The 19,697-nt window shown below is 47.0% G+C and overlaps 1 protein-coding gene across 3 annotated transcripts in view; it reads right to left on the reverse strand.

Annotated features, from left to right (window-relative positions):
- Positions 1-247: 247 nt before the first annotated feature.
- Positions 248-19,697, reverse strand: part of KIF14 (kinesin family member 14) — a 51,989-nt gene continuing 32,539 nt past the window's right edge. For all 3 annotated transcript variants that reach the window (XM_067729844.1, XM_067729842.1, XM_067729843.1), the window contains 9 exons: positions 17,564-17,664; positions 13,710-13,804; positions 10,685-10,909; positions 10,336-10,517; positions 7,625-7,783; positions 6,900-7,022; positions 3,232-3,306; positions 2,509-2,647; positions 248-2,146 (listed from right to left, as the gene is read on the reverse strand). In XM_067729844.1, coding sequence (XP_067585945.1) covers positions 1,764-2,146; positions 2,509-2,647; positions 3,232-3,306; positions 6,900-7,022; positions 7,625-7,783; positions 10,336-10,517; positions 10,685-10,909; positions 13,710-13,804; positions 17,564-17,664 — 1,482 coding nt within the window. In that variant the 3' untranslated portion in view covers positions 248-1,763. The remainder of the gene's footprint in view (positions 2,147-2,508; positions 2,648-3,231; positions 3,307-6,899; positions 7,023-7,624; positions 7,784-10,335; positions 10,518-10,684; positions 10,910-13,709; positions 13,805-17,563; positions 17,665-19,697) is intronic.

Genomic DNA, 19,697 nt, shown 5'->3' on the forward strand with positions numbered 1-19,697 from the left:
GGTGCCGACGGGGGACTGCACGGAGGAAGGGCAGTGGAGCCAGCGTCCGGCCGGGTGACGGAGGCATGGGGAAGGCAGGCGAGGAGTGAGACTGTCTCTGAAACGGTGACCGTCCACACATGGCAGGTGCCCCCGAGGGCGGCCTTGTGGGCACAATGACAATGGTCTTGTGACTGGTGATGGGAAAGGACGACAGACACTAACTTTACAAACAGGAGTGAGAACTGAGACCACAAGGCGAGACCTGTTGAAGGCATTTCCTTTATTATAACATGTCTTATTAGCACACATGATTCTAATAGCAAATATGTTCTCCACCCTTGGTTCAAATATCATGTAACGGTCCAGAGTATAAATATATGTATATACAAAATTTTACAAAGACAATAAAAAAAAGGTTTCTGACCAATGAAGTCATGAGTTTAGAAAGCAAAAGTAAAGATTAAATACTGAAAATTAAGATAAAACCCACCAAACTAATACTTTAAGACCTTCAGAGAGGATCCTTGTCTGCACACCTACTCTTCGTAAAACTTCAGATCAAAGTGCCCCTTGGTAGAGCATCAGCTACGACAAATACACACGGAACCTCAGAAGGAATACAAGCTCAAATGCCAAAAATAAAAGAAAAAGAAAACAAAAGCACATTTCTTACACTGCACCATTTCAAAGCACCTGAAGACACATGGTTCATTAACACCGTAAATAAATACTGGTCACTGTGTCAGAACAAGCTCTGCCCAATGAGAAAAGCATCACACTCAGCCCTGGCACCGACAGCTGGCTCCCAGCAGCCGTGCCGAGCACGCAGTGTGTCTGCGAGGGAAAGACCTGGTCGGTTAAAATAATTCTTCTCCAGGAAATGCTTGACATCACCCAAGCAAGGTCACTGTGTATCTCTTCATTTTACATACATTTCTGCCGTCAGAAATGTCAAACTATTTCCTCAGTGGAAGACGCCTGAAGTACAATGTCATCTTTATTACCTGACTGTAGATAAAGCTGTGAGGCATAGTGAGGCCCTTTAATCGTCATCAAATCACATACAAGCTCTCATTGCTCGCTTATCAAACAAGGATTATCAAGGAACGACCCAGCCTCTGGCCTCCCAACCTCATCTAACCGTCAAGTGTGCTTCTGGCAGTGTTTAACTGGTTGTAAATGATACTCGCACAGCCCCTAATATGACCCCCAACGGATAACGAAGTAAACTAGTACGCCAGCAAGCCGCACTGTTAATGTAAACTATACCATACTTAGGAAGCGCCTTACAATTTGGAAAGAAACAGGAAACTGTGTCCTGAACACACTACTCAGAACAGCAGCCAGTTAACCCTTCAAGAAAAGAGCTTTAGATTTACCGGGGCAAGTTAAGCTGCTCTGGTTAGACCTGTTTTAGCAGTTTCACCATAAAACTCATCGTTGCTATTTGCAGGGGAGCACAGATACAGGCACAAAAGTTTCCACTCACAGGAAAATAACTCACAATCACCACAAAAACCCTTTACCGACAGGCTAGTGAGCCAACCAGAGACTGCACGTCAGCGTCAAAGATGAACACTTACAATTCAAGGCGACGGAAAACCAGAGGAAGGTTCACTTGGCTTTGAACTCCTGATTCCATCCTATTGCCACAAAGTTCCAACATAGTAAATACCTGTTTTAAACCGTCTGCTGGGAAACCTCTGGGTGCACACACAGGCATCTGGAATCAGGATCCACTGCGTTTATATGTCCACACCCAACAGGAGGCCACCCACAGACTAGATGTCTGTGAAGTGGTCACTCTGCTCTCCGGCGGTGGGAGACCCCCGACCAGCGCCCTCCTGGGTGGGCAGTGCGCCCTGCTCTGAGCCCCCCGGGGCCGGGCCCGGGAGCTCATACACCCGCTTGGGTACACCTCGGGTCCTCCAGGGGCCGGGCCTGTCTGGCTCAGGCTGCTCTCGTCCTGCTGCTGTGGGATCCCCATCACAAGCTTCCCAGGGTCTCAACAAACCAGGTCTTTCTTCAAATCCAAAACCCAAGAGGAGTGAGGTAGCTCGAGATTCCAGCTCCCTGTGGCGGGCTCGGTCGCCGTGGAGACCCCTGGTCGAGCTGCAGAGACTCTGGACACAGTCCTGGAGGAGTGCTACGTGGCCGCGGTGCCCTGTGCAAGGAGAAGGGAAAGGCCGTCACCCTTGGCGTTCCTCACCAGGTAGTGAGCGCTGTGATGGACTCAAGACACCCTTTAAGCCAAAGTGACCCCTCAAGGCAATTTGAAACCACTTAAGATTATTCAGTTTATCTGATAAATAAGCAACCTGCCTCTTAGGATCTAGTCATTGAGGCAGAGGAACTTACAGATGCTAAGTGGGAATTCAATCCCACAAGTTCCTACAGGTAATTAATGTCAGTGAAGGAGCATTGAGCAGGCCCCAGTGAATGAACCAGACTAGAAACGAGAAGATGTCTGAGATTCCTCAAACTGTCAAATTCTGATTAACCATAAATTCCATTTGCAGTATATACCTCTCAGCGCAGAAATAATAATTTGAATAGTTTGCTCTAAGCAATGTTTTAACTTCAAGAATTCTGGGGCAAAATTAAGCATCTTCTTCAAATCTTGGTATCCAGAATTTTCTTCTTGTACTTGAGTTCTGAAGCTTTTCTGTGTAAATAAAGTTCATAGTTTAAAACAGCAGTACCTACCATTTATTATCCAACATCATAAAAGATAAACTTATTTAATTTTTAAGGGTTCAACTTTATATCTCCCGTTTATTTTATTTAAACAAACACTTTCAAGCCACAGAAATTTCTCTCCTTTGTAACACACTGATTATATACTTAGCTTATAATATTTTTCTATTTACCTGTGACATGAGAATAAAATAATTTATCTAATTTGCCTGTATTTTAAAATCTTTGAGCATACTGATTGTTAAACACAATTTTTTAGCCTCTGCTGACTATTCAAGCAGAAGCTGACCGTTACTAAACCAGCAGCAGGAAGAAACAGATAAAACACATGACTACTACTCAATCTCTGCACACTATTTTATCCATCGCTAAACCTAGTAAGCTAGGACGCCAAGAGGAAGAAGCTTGAGAGCTACTGTACCTGCTTCTACTAAACGTGCACAGAGGAGTCACTGGCTAAAGACAGAAACTGAAATAAACACATCCACGCTGGAACCAAATGAAGTACACTAAACAAAATTAACCCTAAAAACAATTTAATGCTTTTCTTACTGTTTTCCACTCAGCAAAGAGGCTTTCAAGGGATTCAATCAATCCTACGGCATTAGCTTTCATCTGCTCGGTAACCTACAGAGAAAGTTAAAATATTCTGTTATACAAATAACTATTTAGAAGTATAAAAACCCTGGGACTCCACGGGATCTGCCAGGGAAAAGAGTTCTCGTCTAGTAGTCACGAGACTGGAGTGTCTGAATCACACGAGTGGAATTTCTTTCTAAAGAAATCACACACGGATTCTACACTAAATGTGGATACCCTCTGATGTTTGCTGTAGTAACAGCATTTGCCTACTTAAATATTTATAGAAAAGAAATTTCCAAAACCTCCTTTGGAAGGGGGTGAGATAACTAACGTGTCCAGAAAAAGATCACACCCTCAGAACTTTACATGCATTCACCAGTCCCCCGAGATAAACCGACAGAGACACTGTATTGGTTCCAGGTGTACAGCATGATTCAATACCTGTATGTACCGTAAAATGATCACCGCAAGTCTAGTTAACATCTGTCGCCTCACAGTTACACGATTTTGTTTCTTGAGAACTTTCAGGATCTGTTCTCTCAGCAGCGCTCAAACATAAACCACAGTACTGTCAACCACCACCGTGCACGTCACACCCCCGGGACTCGTTTATCTTACAGCTGCAAGTCTGCACCCCCTGCCCGCCGGCCCACTCTCCCCCCGCTCCACCCACCTGTTTCAGTGAGCTTGGGTTTTCTAGATTCTACACACACATGAGCTCACACAGCACGTATCTTTGTCTGAGCCAGTTCACTTTCACGTGCTTTACCACTTGATGCTCAGTTGATTCTCCACCAGGGCCCCGTGCTGCAGACGCGCCTGTCCTCACTTTACAACATGGAACCAGACCCCGAGGCCTAGGTCAGAACCCGGGTGGGACCCCTCCCCACCCCCCATTCTAAGCTGTGGCTTGTGCTGCTTGGTTGTGTCCCGCAGCACTTCTGCCACGCGAGCTGCTGAAGCATGTAACTGGCTTTTCCCACAGAGCCCTTCCCTGGGTCTAACTCAAATTTCCTCTCTGTGGTAAAAAAAAAAAAAAAAAAAAGAGCACCCAAATTCTGTTTTTTCCCTCTAGACTCCAGCTTGAAAATACAACTCCAATGCCTTATGTCTGAGCCGATTTTGTATTTCTTCAGATATTTGTTCTCCTTCTGTGGGTTCTTACGAGTTTAACTTTTAAGAATACGATAAACTAAACCCCCGCCGTGAGCACACTGCTGTGGCCTTCTGCAGAGAGGAAAGGAGAGGATGGGGTGGGAGCAGAGGTCCACATGGAAATGCAGATCCCGTCAATTCTGTGACGAGGGGCCTGACCCTTTAGCCGTTTACTTCCTCAAAACAAGACCAGCGTCCCCATCAACAGACGAATGGATACAGAAGATGTGGTACATATATACAATGGAATATTACTCAGCCATAAAAAGGAACGAATTTGGGTCATTTGTTGAGATGTGGACGGACCTAAAGACTGTCATACAGAGTGAAGTCAGTCAGAAAGAGAAAAACAAAGATCGTATATTAACGCATATATGTGACATCTAGAAAAATGGTACAGATGAACCGGTTTGCAGGGCAGAAATTGAGACACAGATGTGGAGAGCAAACGTATGGACACCAAGCGGGGGAAGCCGCAGCGGGGGCGGGGGTGGGGGTGGGATCAATTGGGCGATTGGGATTGACATGTAGACACTGATGTGTATAAAACCAATGACTAATAAGAACCTGCTGTATACAAAAATAAATAAAATACAATTCAAAAAAAAAGACCAGCGCCAACACCTGCACCTGCTTCAGCACCCGCTAAACGCACCCACACGCACTATCCCACCTGCACTGTTCATTAACTTACTCTGCACCCTTCTGCACTCCTTGCCAGTGGAAATTCTACTTTGCAAACAGCGATAAGTAAAGTGTTAGTGATGAATGTCACCGCCACTGCTGCAGGGCACAGCCAGGCTCCGGCGTCAGCTGCGCTGGCGGAGCGCCCTGCCTGCAGAGCCGCATCAAGGAACCCAAATCTGCCTCGTGTCCCCTGGACACAATTAGACCCACAGACCTTGAGGCAGTGACAATGTGAGCTCCTTTGGAATGTGTTTATTTTAAAAACAAAACAAGACACAAAGTGAGACAGGAAAGTGCAAGCAGAGTGTCTACGGTTAGGATTTCCTGCACGCTGTTCTTAATCTCGTAGGATGCTCAGAGCAGCTTAGGAAGTGAGCATGGCCCATCCTCACCTTGTAAATGGTACAGCCGAGGCTCAGGCGGCTGCTCAAGGCTACCCGGGACCTGGGGAAGCAACTCAGCGTCTCCCAGCTCTGAGCTGCCCTGGGCAGAGGTAAAGCCCCATCATCTGACGGAAGGACGGGGAGCCCCTCTGGCTCACGTGAGAAGCTTCCCCTCAGCTAAGGGAGCTAGAAATACACCAACGCAAAGGTTTCCCTAAGAGGAAGAAAGAACTCTCACTTTCCCCGCCTTCCTGTAAGCAACGCCCCAGAGGGGCGGGAACCGACAGCCCTCCACGCACCTGCCTTCCCCAGATCACCACCACGTACGTAAATCTTCACCCACGCGGGTGACCTCAGGAACCCGAGTGTCCCCGGGGAGCTCCTTCAGACGTGGTTCTAACAACAGGTGTTACAACAAGACTCTAGAACAGACCAACCTGAAATCCACCGTCACAAGGTTTGAACTTCTACCTTCCGAATCCCCGACTCACTAATACAAACTCTCAACAGAGAAGACCGGTGTGTGATCAGTGACTTCCACGTGGCAGGCTGACTTTGGGAGTCAAGCAGGTAGAACGTAAGACCCCGACTCAGGGAGACTAGGTGCCCCCGCTCAGTGAAGCCACGGAACCGGCAGTAACCACCGCCCCCCGCAAGGTGGTGAGTGAGGGTCACCTCTACTCCGTGTAAACACCTGGTCCAGTACCTGCTACCAGGAGTCACTTTATAAGTAAACGGCTCACAACCTGTGCCACGGGTGTTATCACACATGACAGGTGAAGAAACAGGCTCAGAACACTGAGCGACTCGGTAAACAACTGCTGGAAGGTGACGGAGCCGGGTCACACACACAGGTCCTCCAATGGCAAGATCCAGCCGGTCCCCACAGCCCCCCTGTGAGCCAGCACTGGCTTTGTACTGTGACATGAATTAGCTGGAGGAGGTGGGGACAGGCCTGTCCCAGGAGGCCACCCACATCTCCTTTGGTCCTATATCTTGATACGAGACAACTGATGTGAACTCCCCTTGTTCAAGACAGTGGATCGATAAATGGTAGTTTCCATTCTCAAGTGGAAGAGCAGAATCCTGAACAAAGACGAGGAAGAAAAAGAGAAGCGGAAAGTGGCCACTAGGGGTCGCTGACACACTCTGTCCGCTCAGTTTATCCCCAGGCAGCCCTGGCAGGACCGGCAAAGCACGAACCACAAAAGGGGCTGCAGTGACTCAGGTGTAACCTGGGAAATGTCACCATGAGTGATGACGTCAACAGCCTTTTCAGTAAAAAACAATCCAACACAAGCTAAAATACACAGATTTATAAAAACCTCAGTCACTGACTGAGTTAAACTATGTTTAAAAACCAGCTTTACATACCGGCTGGTACTATACAGGACATCGCCTTGTTCGTCTTACCTCATCTCGGGGACTCTGCCTTCGGAGTGCACGCTCCAGCTCTTTTGCTTTTTCTAGTCCAGAATCTAGGAGACTCTCCATTCCCAAGCCTACACCATCACAAATAGCACCCATGAAATCATCCTAGGAAAAGTTTTTAAGCGTTAACTGGCAAATTCAAGTTCTACATTCTTTTTAAATTACCAAATAATTAAGTTACATTTTCTGCTTATTTTAGGACTGTAATACATTTTAAGTTGATTAATTCAACAAAAGCTAGAATAAGAACTAACGGTGCATAAGGAAAAAAAATTAGCCAGTCTGTAATTTTGTATCCCACATATTATATGTTAAAGAATGTTCATCCTCTTAGGACACCGCGTTGCTAGAACGTTTTAATACAATATTATGTTTTCAGTAGCATGAGTAATTAAAGCAAGCAAATACACATCTTCTAGAATGACATGCAAACGTAATTACATTCTTCACATGTTGGCCGGCTGAGCACCCACCCTCCAGGGCACATGGCAGACCTTCAAGCCAAAGATCTGGAAGGCACGGCGAGGACCCCAGATCATCAGGTACATTTAACCACTTAGACTGGGACAGCTTTCAATCTCCTGCTAAACTAGTAAAGGATGTGCCGCTTTGAAAAACAAACACTCATCCTGCTTAGCGACACCACTATCAGAAGCCCCTACTGTTCCCTGAGATGAAGGCTTCCACCACGAACGCTGCCGAGTTACCTGGAGGCCAGCAGCCCCGCAGTCGCTGCTCTCCAGGGAGCGCAGCTGGTCCCCGCTGAGAGCTGCTAACTGCCCCGCGTACTTGACGGCTTGGTGTACGATCTGGATCACTTGCTTCTGAGCCTCTTTCACCATTGATGAAATATCTGAAGAGCATCCCTGTGAGATAAAAATGGACCAGGGTATCGGATACGTGAGATTACCAGGGGAGGTAAGAACAAGACCAGTGTGAAGAAAATGGATTCTGCATTCATCGATACGGTGACCGTGCTTCATCAAAGTCCGATCGGGACCAGACAACGTGTGATCCCATAGCTTCTGATGGTGATGATACGACTAGGACACAGGCTGCCCTCAGAGAGCTTCTGCACTAACAGGAGACGGAAGGGGAGCAGGCAGCAGCCAGACGTGAGACGGCGGCCGAGCGCTCCCTGTGCCGGGGCCATCTGATGGATGGGTAACCAGGACGCTTCCTACTATGGGGGGTGGGGAGGGGAAGGGAAAAGGGAGGGAAGACCTGAAACCCTGCAGATGAAAGGCTCCCCCACATCTCCCAGAGGAGCGGGGAGGGCGGCTGAGGCACCCCTCCCGGGTCTGCCTCCTGGAAAATGCTGCCTGTATCACTGCAAGGTAAGGATGCTCAGGCTACACTTCAGCAGAGCCTAGTTCCTAAATCCAGTTTTGCCGGCTGAACTTCAGCGTCTCCTGAGCTCAGCTGACCTCCCCCTCCAGGTCACCCGTCCTCTCCGCCCTGATTCCTTATGGAAAGCATTTCTCACAGGGCAACAGGCCACAGCCCTAAGTTATGGTCAAAGTGCTTTTCCTCGAGACGGAAGAGACGGGAGAACGCTCCACCCCAGGTCCCCTGCGGTCCTTTCTTGTAACACCAGCCAACTAACTGGCCGTCCCAGCAGCCTCGCCAGGTTGGCACTGCCACTTCACTTTCTAGGTGGGCAACGGGAGACTCACAAAGTCTGTGCAAGGACACACGCACACCTAATCCAGCCCCGGTTCACACACTGGACTTCCAAACGCCCGCGGCGGGTTGGGTTGGGTTTTCCCTATCCTGCACCGCCTCCAGGATCTGAGGCTGACCGAGTCACCCAGCCCTCCCGTGACCACGCGGCTGGAGCCCAGGCGGCTGGGGGTGACCCTGCAGCCCGCGCTCTCAGGGCCTGCGCTGTCCGAGCCCTCCTGCCTCTGTCCCCCGTCCTCACCGGTCTGCGGCCCACCCTCCTTGTGACGGTCACTCTGTTTCCTCGTGACCTATATCCAAAATGACCCTTCGTCCAATGTCAGTTTATAATTAATTCAATAACAAGGACCCAACCGAGCATCGATCACAAAATGAGCCCTCGTGAGAAAGGACACCACATTCCATCCACCTGCCGGGAGCTCACTGCCCACACCGACACAGTGCATTAAACGGCACAACGGGTAACGTACAGGGTTATTATCAGAGGACCTAACAGGAGGGATGTGTGGCCAGGTCTCGGGGAGCCCCACAAAGACCTCCTAGGGGAGAATAATGGACAATGGAAACCACACGTCTAGTTTCAACACTGGACCCGTAAGTTCAGTCAGAAAGAGAGCCTCCCAGGAGGCATCTGCCGCCAACTGAGCATCCACTAGAGCAGAAGGGCCGGGAAGCCTTGGGAGGCTCTACAGGGTCTGTCCAAGCATCTAGAACATTCGCTACAAAGCCTGTCCCTCTGGGTTTCTGCCTTGGCCCCTCGTACGTGCGGAGCCTCTCAGAGGAGGTGCGGGCATCAGCAGACGCGGGGTCTCTCCAGCACCAGCCCCCATGTCCCTTTCCTCCAGTCCGCCCTGGTCACACGGCTGCCAGAGTAAAAATGCACTTCCCAGGGACACCTGCAGCTACGTGTGGTCACGTGAGGAGGTTCTGGCCAAAGATACGTAAATAGGAATGTCATGTGGCCATTTCCAGAAACCTCCTTAGAAGAAGGCCCCTTCTTCCATCCCGTGCACTGACCTTCCCTGGAGCCCTGGACGCGGTACACACAGAGCCTGGGGCCACGCTCGGGGCCCAGCCGAGAGCTGCACGGAAGGAACCGGGGTCCCGAGGCAGCCGCCAAGCCCGCCTCCAGATTTTATGAGAGGAAGGAAGCTTCCACCTTACCTCTTCCTACAGCCAAGCCTCATCTTATCTGACTTAAGGTAAACAGGGAAACAAGATTACTTTCCTTGCCCCTGTGCCAGCAGGCTTGTGACTAACTCACCCCGCACTGAAGCCCCACCCGTAACCAGAGCAAGACCCCGAACCCCTTCCCGGCAGCCCCTGCAGAAGGCAGTACGGCCCGGGGTGGGGGTGGGGGGGGCGGAGGTAGGAGCACACGCTGGGTCCACGGCGACCTGGGCCCAAGTCTATGACCTACTATTTGTGAACAGTCGACACACCCTCCCGGCCTCCACTTCCTCACTGATAAAGGGTGACAACACCAGTGCCCACGTCCGGGGCTGCGGTGAGGACTGAAGGAGTTAACATTTGTAGTGCGCGGGGCGCAGAAAGCCCTGGGAAGTCTCGCTGCCATCAATCAATCATCCAACATCCACAGTCTTGGGATTTCAACACAGAAAGCGCTTCTGAAAATCCTAAGGGTCGCATTTTGGGCAAGATGCGAACAGGAGAGCGTCGATAAACACTTGCTGAACAGATGAGTTCTCCTAGCAATAAGCCGAGATCACTTTACCTGCAGAAACAACTGTAAGCAGCCTCCCAGCTTCCTCACTTCCCGTCTCAGCTCGGCCGGCGAAGCCCCCGTGCCGGGCCTGGGGGGGACGCCGCTCAGCCAGTGTCTCGTCAGCACCACGAGCCGCTCGAAGGCGCTCGCCACCTGCACAGCGAGCGACTGGTTTGCTCGATCGGAGAACACTTCGGAAGAAGAAGAAAACTGATAAGTGACCCCCAAGTACGAGAGCTCACGTCTGATCTGCATGAAGACACTGTAACGCCAGGCACCGCATGACAGAGGTGACAGAGCCACGCACAACGGAGCAGGGAACCGCGGTGCTCATGAGCGGGCGGCAGGGGCTGCTCACCGTTACTCTGACTGTCTTCGTCCTGTTCTTCATGAGCTCTGGACACGGCGAGTATCCCGTCGTGGATTTTAAGGAAATTACTAATCAAGTTGTCCGCGACAGTGTTTTCTTCATCGTCACTCTGTCCAAGAAGCTCTAACGACGAGCCAATCAATTCCTTGCAAACTCCAGGAAGAAAGGATTCTGCTGAATCTCGGTACACGGGGCTTGATTTCCCCGCTAAGCCTGTGTCGACAGAAAACAGCCACCTCAAGCCTCGTTTCCAGGGACGATACTTGCAAACAAACCCATCAGTGCAAGCGGCCACAGAACACTGGCCACACATTCCAAGTAGGCTATTCCTACTCCAGGACACCTTACTTCCATACACCAAGCGGAAAACACAATTCCACAGAAGAATCAATCAACCTCTCAACAGCATCCATCCATAGCTTAGCGGCTACAGACACAGATGACAGGGAATCCAAACATCCCACGTCACCACTGGCTTAACCTCCTTATTTACTTTTTGGTAACACCTAAGGAACTGTGAGTTGGTGAAAACAATGGCAGTTGCATAAAATAATATAAACACATTAAATATAAGTAAAATAAGCTTAATTAATTTATAAGCTGGAAAAGCAGGCAGTAATAGAGCAAACGACGTTAGAAGGGAGACCTCTCGGCAGCTCTTCCTGTAACAGCCCTGCTCTAGGTACCCTACAACCAAAAGAGGTGCAAGCCAAACAGCTGTCTACAGTTAATCTATCACATCTTGGGGATACAGACTCTCAGCATAATTTTCGAAGCACCGTCCAAACCAGAGGTAAACGGAAAAACTTTAAGAGCTCATTTGGCGCCTCTGGAAATAACTTTATCCCGGAATGCTAACACGTGAGTAGGGTTCTCATTTAATATGTACGATTAGTTTTCTGCTCTACTCCATAAGCCATTAGAAACAGCAAACTAAAACGCAGAGTGCAATAAAGGCACCAGGTGGGGACTATTAAGAGTCGAGAGCCGAGACAGGAGCTGGATTTGGGAAGAGAAAACAGCTGCCAGCCCAAAGCTCTGTCACTACAGGGTGACGACGACAGCGACGCTCCTCCCGTCACCACGGACAGTTAACCACGTAACGCCTGCTTAGTGAGATACCGGTGTGAATGCATCCCCAAATCCAGCATCAGCGTGTCAGAAAGACTTGTAAAAATCTAGTTTCGAAATACGGCCCCTAAGGTGAGAGGTGCGGACACTGGCTCGACTTTCTGAAGCTGGCAGGCCTGTCCTCCCACACCTCGCAGCCCCCGGGCAGGTTCGCACTAAATGCACACGTGGGTTTCCAGCTCCCTCTCTGAAAACTGCAAACAAGCAAAGACCTCTTATATGTCTGACTTCCCCTTGTACCTTAACCTTTAAAAAGGGCCCTTAAAAAATGACCCTTGAACACCTGAAGCTAACACAATGATGTAAATCAACTATACTTCGATTAAAAAAAACAAAAACGACCCTCAAAACAGGTTTAGTTATCTGGAAAAGGTACCTTTGTAAAACATCTTACTCTCAAATAATACTGAATAAATAAGTTGCTACCACAGATACAGAAACTTTTATTTTGCTGGTAAACATAAAGTCTATATTAAACAAGTAGTAGGATAATAATTATCTTCCTAAAAGATAATTTTATGATTAAAAAAAAAGAAACCCCAGTGTCTTTATTTTATTTATTTATTTTTTTTGCGGTACGCGGGCCTCTCACTGTCGTGGCCTCTCCCGTTGCCGAGCACAGGGTCCGGACGCGCAGGCTCAGTGGCCGTAGCTCACGGGACCAGCCGCTCCGCGGCACGTGGGATCTTCCCCGACCGGGGCACGAACCCGTGTCCCCTGCATCTGCAGGCGGACTCTCAACCACTGCGCCACCAGGGAAGCCCCCCAGTGTCTTTATTTTAAAGGCAAAGACGAGACACAGTTTCCTTCATGGCTACTCATATTCCACTGACACCTTTATCGAAATAGACTACTACATTACGGAGTAATTTTAAAACTCCATTTACTCAGGCACAAGTGACATTCTGTAAAGTGTAAGCTGTGCACATCTTAAGTGTGCAGCTTGTCTTTACACACGTGTACCCCGCGCAACCCCCGCTCAGATCGGCACGTGCAACACGCCCATCGCCGCTTTCCAGCAGGCTCCCTCGTGACCCACCATTCTACCTGAAGTACTCGGCTTCTGTCACGATAGATTAGTTTTGCCTATTTTTGAACTTCCTATAAATAGAATCATATGGAATGTACTCGTTATCATCTAGTTTCTTTCACTCAACCTCATGTTTTGGGGTTCATCTGGGTTGTTGTACGAATCAGTGGTTCTTTTCTATTGCTGTGCAGTAGTCTGCTGTTACCAGGCAGTAATTTTAATTATTACAGGTACTTACACATATAAATTACAGTGTATCCCCTCTTCTTATGAAAATTAACATAGTCAATATTGGCATGAAATAATTATTCAGTGGAATAATTCCTATAACTTTTTCTTTTAAACTTTTAAAAATTAAAGCAGCTTTAGACAAATCATGCATATTATATAAACTTCAGAAGAAAACGAAGGATATGCTGTGAAAGGACGTCTTCCCTCCTGTCCCGTCCCCTCCCCCAAGTGCCTGGACAAACCAGCGCTTCCAGGGAGCGCATATTCATTCATAAGCATGTTTGCATACATCTTTCTTCTCCTCCTCACACACACGATATCCTGTCATACATAATCTTCTACACTTTGCCTTTTTTTCACTTAGAAGAAAACAACATCCTCATACATTTTTGAACAAACACACGTCTTCCACATTTGAACTAGTCACTCAACTAAAGGCTTGGAATACATCACAGAGCACAGTTTCAGAAGTGGGAGGGGTCTCCGGTCCACCCTGTTTACAGAGGAGATGGAAGCTTCCGGGAGATGAAATGATTTGCACAAGAACCGGAAACAGGACAGTGACAGAGACAAGACTTGGAGCTATTCCCAGTAAACAACAAAGTCTGAAGAGAAAAGTACCTGATGAGTGTGAAGAGTGCAAATCCTGGGCCGCGGGGGCCGCTATGCCATGCAGGCAGCTGGAAATCCTCCTGTTCTTCATCAGAGTCCTGCTCCTGGAAAAACAGAAACCGTAAGGCTGGCAGCGACACTCCACGTGGGAAAATGTGAAGGACACAGTTTCACATTCTCCAAAGAGAATGGACATCCACGAGAATGTTTTCCATGGAAATACTTTCATCAAGGGTTAAATTAATTTGGTTTATCGAACAGGAATTTACTCTTGTCAGGTACCAGTCTAACCCTCTAGTTAATGAACTGAATAGAACAAATGCACAGCTGACCCGTGAGCAAGGCGGGGGTTAGGGGCGCACAGTCAGCCCTCGGCACACGGGGTTTCTCCACACCCGCGGGCTCAGCCAACCCCAATCCGGTCGTGTTTACTACTGAAAACTGTGCTGTTCGAGGGTCAGCTGTGCTACTATTCACAGGCTCCGGATACTGTGGTTGAGACACAGCAAACAGGGCTTCTGGGCTCACGGAGCTTACGGTCCACAGGAAGTCAGGAGGGCACGGAGGGCTGCGGAGGCGCTCGGATGGAAGGACTCGGCCCCAGAGCCGGGAGGGCCCCCGGAGCGAGCCTGGGGCCGACCTCGGATGCCAGCTAAGGGAGCGTGGATTGATCCTGAGCAAGTTATCCTGGGAAGGGTTTTAAGCAGGGAAATGATCCAGGTCAATAAATTCAAGTAAATATTTGCTGCACAGGGCGAAGAGCACAGCACCGGGAAGCGCAGCAGCGGCACAAGGCAGGAGGCAACCCCAAGATTCGACCTTCAGGGCTCTTCCTGCTGCCTCTCCCCTCAGCCGAGGGTAAAAACACTCACGTCTCCCCCTGGGGTGTGACGGAAGGAGCGCCTGCTTCCGTATCACCACCCATGGACCAACTTTCCAAAGCCCAGCTCCAGCCCCTAGACATCAGGCTGTGGCCCCAGACCTCAGTCCAGCGGGACCTTTGAAGTCTTCTCCTTAACAGGACCCTCTCTACTAGTGGCCGCTCACAGAAAAACGTTACTTGTTGAAAAGATGGTTAAACAAAGCATTCTATCTGTAGTCGCCTAAATGTTTCAAATATAAAATCTCCCCATGAATTCCTACGGGAGAAACACAGAATTATGACTGACAACAGGGAGAGAAAATATTAATTCTCACAGGTTACAGTTTTTTTACTTAGTAGCGAAAGGAAAGCATACATTATCCCATTAAGTCTGAACTAGGAAAACTTATTCTTTCAACACTACTGTAGTTAAACAATGTTTAAACTCAAATTAAAAAATGCTTGTCACATTCCTTTCAAAGAATTTTTACTTAACATCGGGGGAAATTTTACTTTTAACTGTCAACAGCACATATCAAAATTTATATGCCACCAAACCGGTCTATTTCACCGCAGAACAAGCACATCATTGCCTAGAAGCTCCATAATTAAGAGTCCATTACCTTCAGGCATTCTCAGAGTCTGCAATTCTGTCATGAACATTCTTACAAGGCTGAAACTTCATACACAAGGCTCCTGACCAAGAGCAATCCATGTTTTTAAAAAAATGATACTTTTAAGTTATAGAAGTTTTCAAAAACATCTCTGCCAAATGAAAACACCTGATTTCGAAATCTTAGAAAATGTTGCTTTGATTTTTCAGTGACAATTTAAGTTTCTGTTGATTCCCTAATTATTCCCTTATCATTAAGTCAGCGGGACTTAAGATGTAAATTACTAACCTTCAATAGGATAAAACTTTAATGTTAATTCTTAATGCTCGTATTTGATCCACACGTCTAAGTACACAAAACTTATACCTGTTTATAATAAAACAGTAAGAAATCAGTAATTTTTAAATCTAAAGGAATTTATAAACCACACTCTCAAGAATCTGTAGGTCTGGGTTGAATTCTGGGAGGCTTATGCCACCCACTCTGGGCTGGTGTAAGTGTCCCAGGCCCCATCGGCCCAATTCCACTCCAGGACGGGTTAGCTCATTTCAGTGCCAGAGCCCACCTCGGTTTTGAAGTCCTCGGGACAAATCACCTGAAGACATCACTTGTCTTTTCACTGGAATTGGATCAGAAATCATATCCTCTCTGTATCCCAAGGTTATTCAATACACATTAGGTGCCTGAGAGCAAGAACTGCCATTTACAGAACAGCCACGGACAAGGTTGGATCTAAACCCTCCCAGCAACACCGCATCATCCGCGTCATCGGTCCCGTGTCAGAGACCACGGTGGTCACCGGAGAAGCAGCTGCTCCTCACGGATGACCCTGTCCTGTCTCCAGCTCACAGATGAGAAAACTGAAGCCTCGAGACGTCCTGCCCTGGGCCCCCAGCCACGTGCGGCCAGGACGAGGACTCAGGTCTCGGTGGGACCCGTGACTCTGCACAGCACGGGCCTGCAGCGGATGCACTCAAGGAGCCCAGAGTTTGTTTAAAGCACACGCTCTGTGTTTCCTTCAGCCTGAGATTCGAGCTGCCACGTACCTAACATATAACATGAACGCGACGTCCTGGCTATTTCTTACTCTAGCTTAGCAGCTAGAATGCAGGAAATAAAGCAAAAGTCACAGGTAATTAAGCAGTTCCACCTCTTTGAGGAGAGTTTATGCAAATGAGTTTAAAATAAGCATGGTCAAAACCAAGAGAGGCCTAAAAAGGTTTAGAAACCCAAACGGACTCTGAGCTGCGCTGAAGGCGATGAAGTTGAAACTACATTTGACCCGAAACTCGCTGTTCTTCCCTCTGCAACAGAGAGGCTGGTGACTCTGGACAAGATCCTTGTCTCTTTAAATCCTTGGTTACTTCGCCTGTAAAATGGGGGTAAGGACAGCAGCAGTTCTGAGGTGAATGAGACTGCTCCGCATGCATTCAGTACACGTTCTATCTATGGCGATGCTTCTGCTGGATGAAACGCCACTGACCTTTACACCCTGAAAATTCCCGAATCCCTTCTACAAAGTCTTAGACCTCAGTGTACACCTGGATGATCCCCAGGAACCTCAAACTCACCGCGTCCAAAAGAGCCTCCCTACTGTCCACCTCAGGGAACCCCACCCTCCCCTAGTCGCTCGGCCAGGACCCGCCTGCAGCCCCGCATCACTGTCACCCCACACCAGCCCCCGAGGCCTGTGATCCTGCCTCACAGATGCCCGTAGACCTACCCTCCTCTGCAGCCCCTGCCCAGCCTCGGGTCAGGTCTTCATCAACTTGCCCCGCCCCAACTTTCCTCCACACCAGGTCTTGGAGGGCAGGGAATATTCTGTACTTATCCCCGTATCCTCAGGACACGGCAGCCAGCAGTCCTGTTCAAAGATCAAACCAAGGGGCTAACCGAGTCCCAGGACGAAGGCGTTCCTACTACAGCGTTCGCCTCTCTGTAACCCAAGCACGGGGGCGTGTGCAGGGGCAGCGTCCTCTGGCGCTGAGTCTTGTATGTTGTAGTTAATAAGCAACATTTGTCACGTACAGAAGTCCCCGTCACCGCGATTTAGCGTTCTGAGGTGCTCATACTAACTTAACGGCATTTCAAACTCGGTAACTTACAATAAAATATCATAGAATATGCCAGGTTTTTGAGAAAGGGTAAAGTAATAAACACTGTTCATCTTCATAGGAAATTAGGTTTATGCCAGTCTAAGTTGCTCTTAAAACTTATATGGTAAAATACTGAGGCTGTTTCTTCATATTCTAACTGAATATAAACGATCTAATGCCCTAAGTGCTGTAATTTGATCAGTGACCTACTGGGTTCCTTCCCAGATATCCACCATGACAACAGATAGTTCTTTTGAGAAGGAGGAAAGCCAGTAACACAAATGTCCTCACCTCCTTCTGGAAAATGAAGACACTGGAACATCTGTGATGTCGGGTTCCCATTCATCTTCAGGGTCGCAAAACACATCTTCACACTTGTTACTACAATGGCTCTAAGAAAATTAAATATATAGTTTCTAGTAATCATGGGTTAAAAATGTTTAGCAACTAAGGGAAAAATGTTTACTTTGTCGCATTTATAAAATTCGCAAAATTATAGATTATCTAGATAATGTTAAAAGTAAAAAAAATCGCATTCCTGATAAAATTTTTTAAAATCACGTGACACTAGGAATTATATTAAAAGAGATCTACTAATAAAAGCAACAGAAATCATTAAATAATTCAGAAATAATAAACGTGATTTAGAAAACATAGAGAAAACAAAAATGATAGCGTCCTCAGGAGAAAAACAGAATAATCTGACAACATCACGGGGACCTGAACAGACACTCCTCCACAGACGACACACAGATGGCCAGCAAACACAGGAAGGACGCTCCACATCGCCGATAATCAGAGAGATGCAAATCAAAGCTACAGTGAGCTGTCACCTCACAGAGCTCAGAATGGCCATCATCAAAAAGTCTACAAACAATAAATGCTGGAGAGGGTGTGGAGAGAAGGGAACACTCTTGCACTGCTGCTGGGAATGTAAATTGATACAGCCACTGTATCGATAGCTAGTGGGAAGCAGCCACATAGCACAGGGAGATCAGCTTGGTGCTTTGTGACCACCTAGAGGGGTGGGATAGGGAGGGTGGGAGGGAGGGAGACACAAGAGGGAAGAGATATGGGGATGTATGTATGTGTATAGCTGATTCACTTTGTTATAAAGCAGAAACTAACTCACCATTGTAAAGCAATTATACTCCAGTGAAGATGGTAAAAACAAAGACAAATTTGAATTAGCTTTGACACAAAATATTAATTTAATGAATCAGTATTTTTGGAAATGAATACATTAACCAATAACTATAAAATGCTTAAAGCAATATCTGGTCAATATTAACTGTGGAATAAATTATTATGAATTATTTCTAATAAAAAAGGTTCAATCATTTCCTGGTTGAATATATTGATCATGATAATAATCTATATTTTAACTTAAATATTTAAAGCAATACCAATTGAAGTGCTAGCAAAATAAACATAGAGATTGATTCAAGAATAGTATAACTAAATGGAAAAATAAGTAAAGAATATTGCAACAAACGGTTGAAAGTAGGAATGTAAGGTAACTCACCCACCCATCAGATTTTAATGTATATGTCAAGGCAAGAATTATCAAATGACCTCAATACAGTTTTTTGTTTTTTTAATTACACAAGCAATTCACATTCATTGTAGAAAATCTGGAAATTATTAATACATATAAACACAAAGAAAAAAATTTTAACCACCTGCAAACCCATCATTTAGAGGTAAACTGTCAGTGCTTTTGTATGATTCCCTTCAGCCTTTCTGTATTTTCTATTGTGAATATACCTTGCATTCCATTCCTGGAATTAACCCTACTTAATCGTGGTATAAGTATTCTCTAAATACAACCTTGGGTTTGACTTACTAACATTTCTTTCAGGATTTTTATAGCTGTGTTCATATTAAGATTGGTTTGTAATTCTCTTTTGAATCATCTTTTCAGTTTTTGTGGGGTTTGTTTGTTTTGATTGTAATCAGTTATTCTAGCATCGTAACTGTGACACTTTCTAGAATAGTTTAAATGTTAACAGGATTTGTCTGTTTTTTGGAGGTTCAAAAGTGCTTACCCATGAAATTGACTGGGATCAGCATCTTTTTTTTTTTTTTTTTTGCAGTACGCAGGCCTCTCACTGCTATGGCCTCTCCCACTGCAGAGCACAGGCTCAACGGCCATGGCTCACGGGCCCAGCCGCTCCGCGGCACGTGGGATCCTCCCGGACCGGGGCACGAACCCGTGTCCCCTGCATCAGGAGACGGACCCTCAACCACTGCGCCACCAGGGAAGCCCAGCATCTTTTTTTTTTTTTTTTTCAGGCTAGTTCATTGACAAACTTTTCAATTTATTGCTTGGTTAGTCACCTATTAAATCAACTTTCATAATTTCTCTTTTTCTAGAAAAATCTTAACTTTCTAGAAAATTATTAAACTTATTAGCTTACTTATT

Source organism: Pseudorca crassidens, chromosome 2 (genome assembly GCF_039906515.1).
Source record: "Pseudorca crassidens isolate mPseCra1 chromosome 2, mPseCra1.hap1, whole genome shotgun sequence".
Taxonomy (NCBI): Eukaryota; Metazoa; Chordata; class Mammalia; order Artiodactyla; family Delphinidae; genus Pseudorca; species Pseudorca crassidens.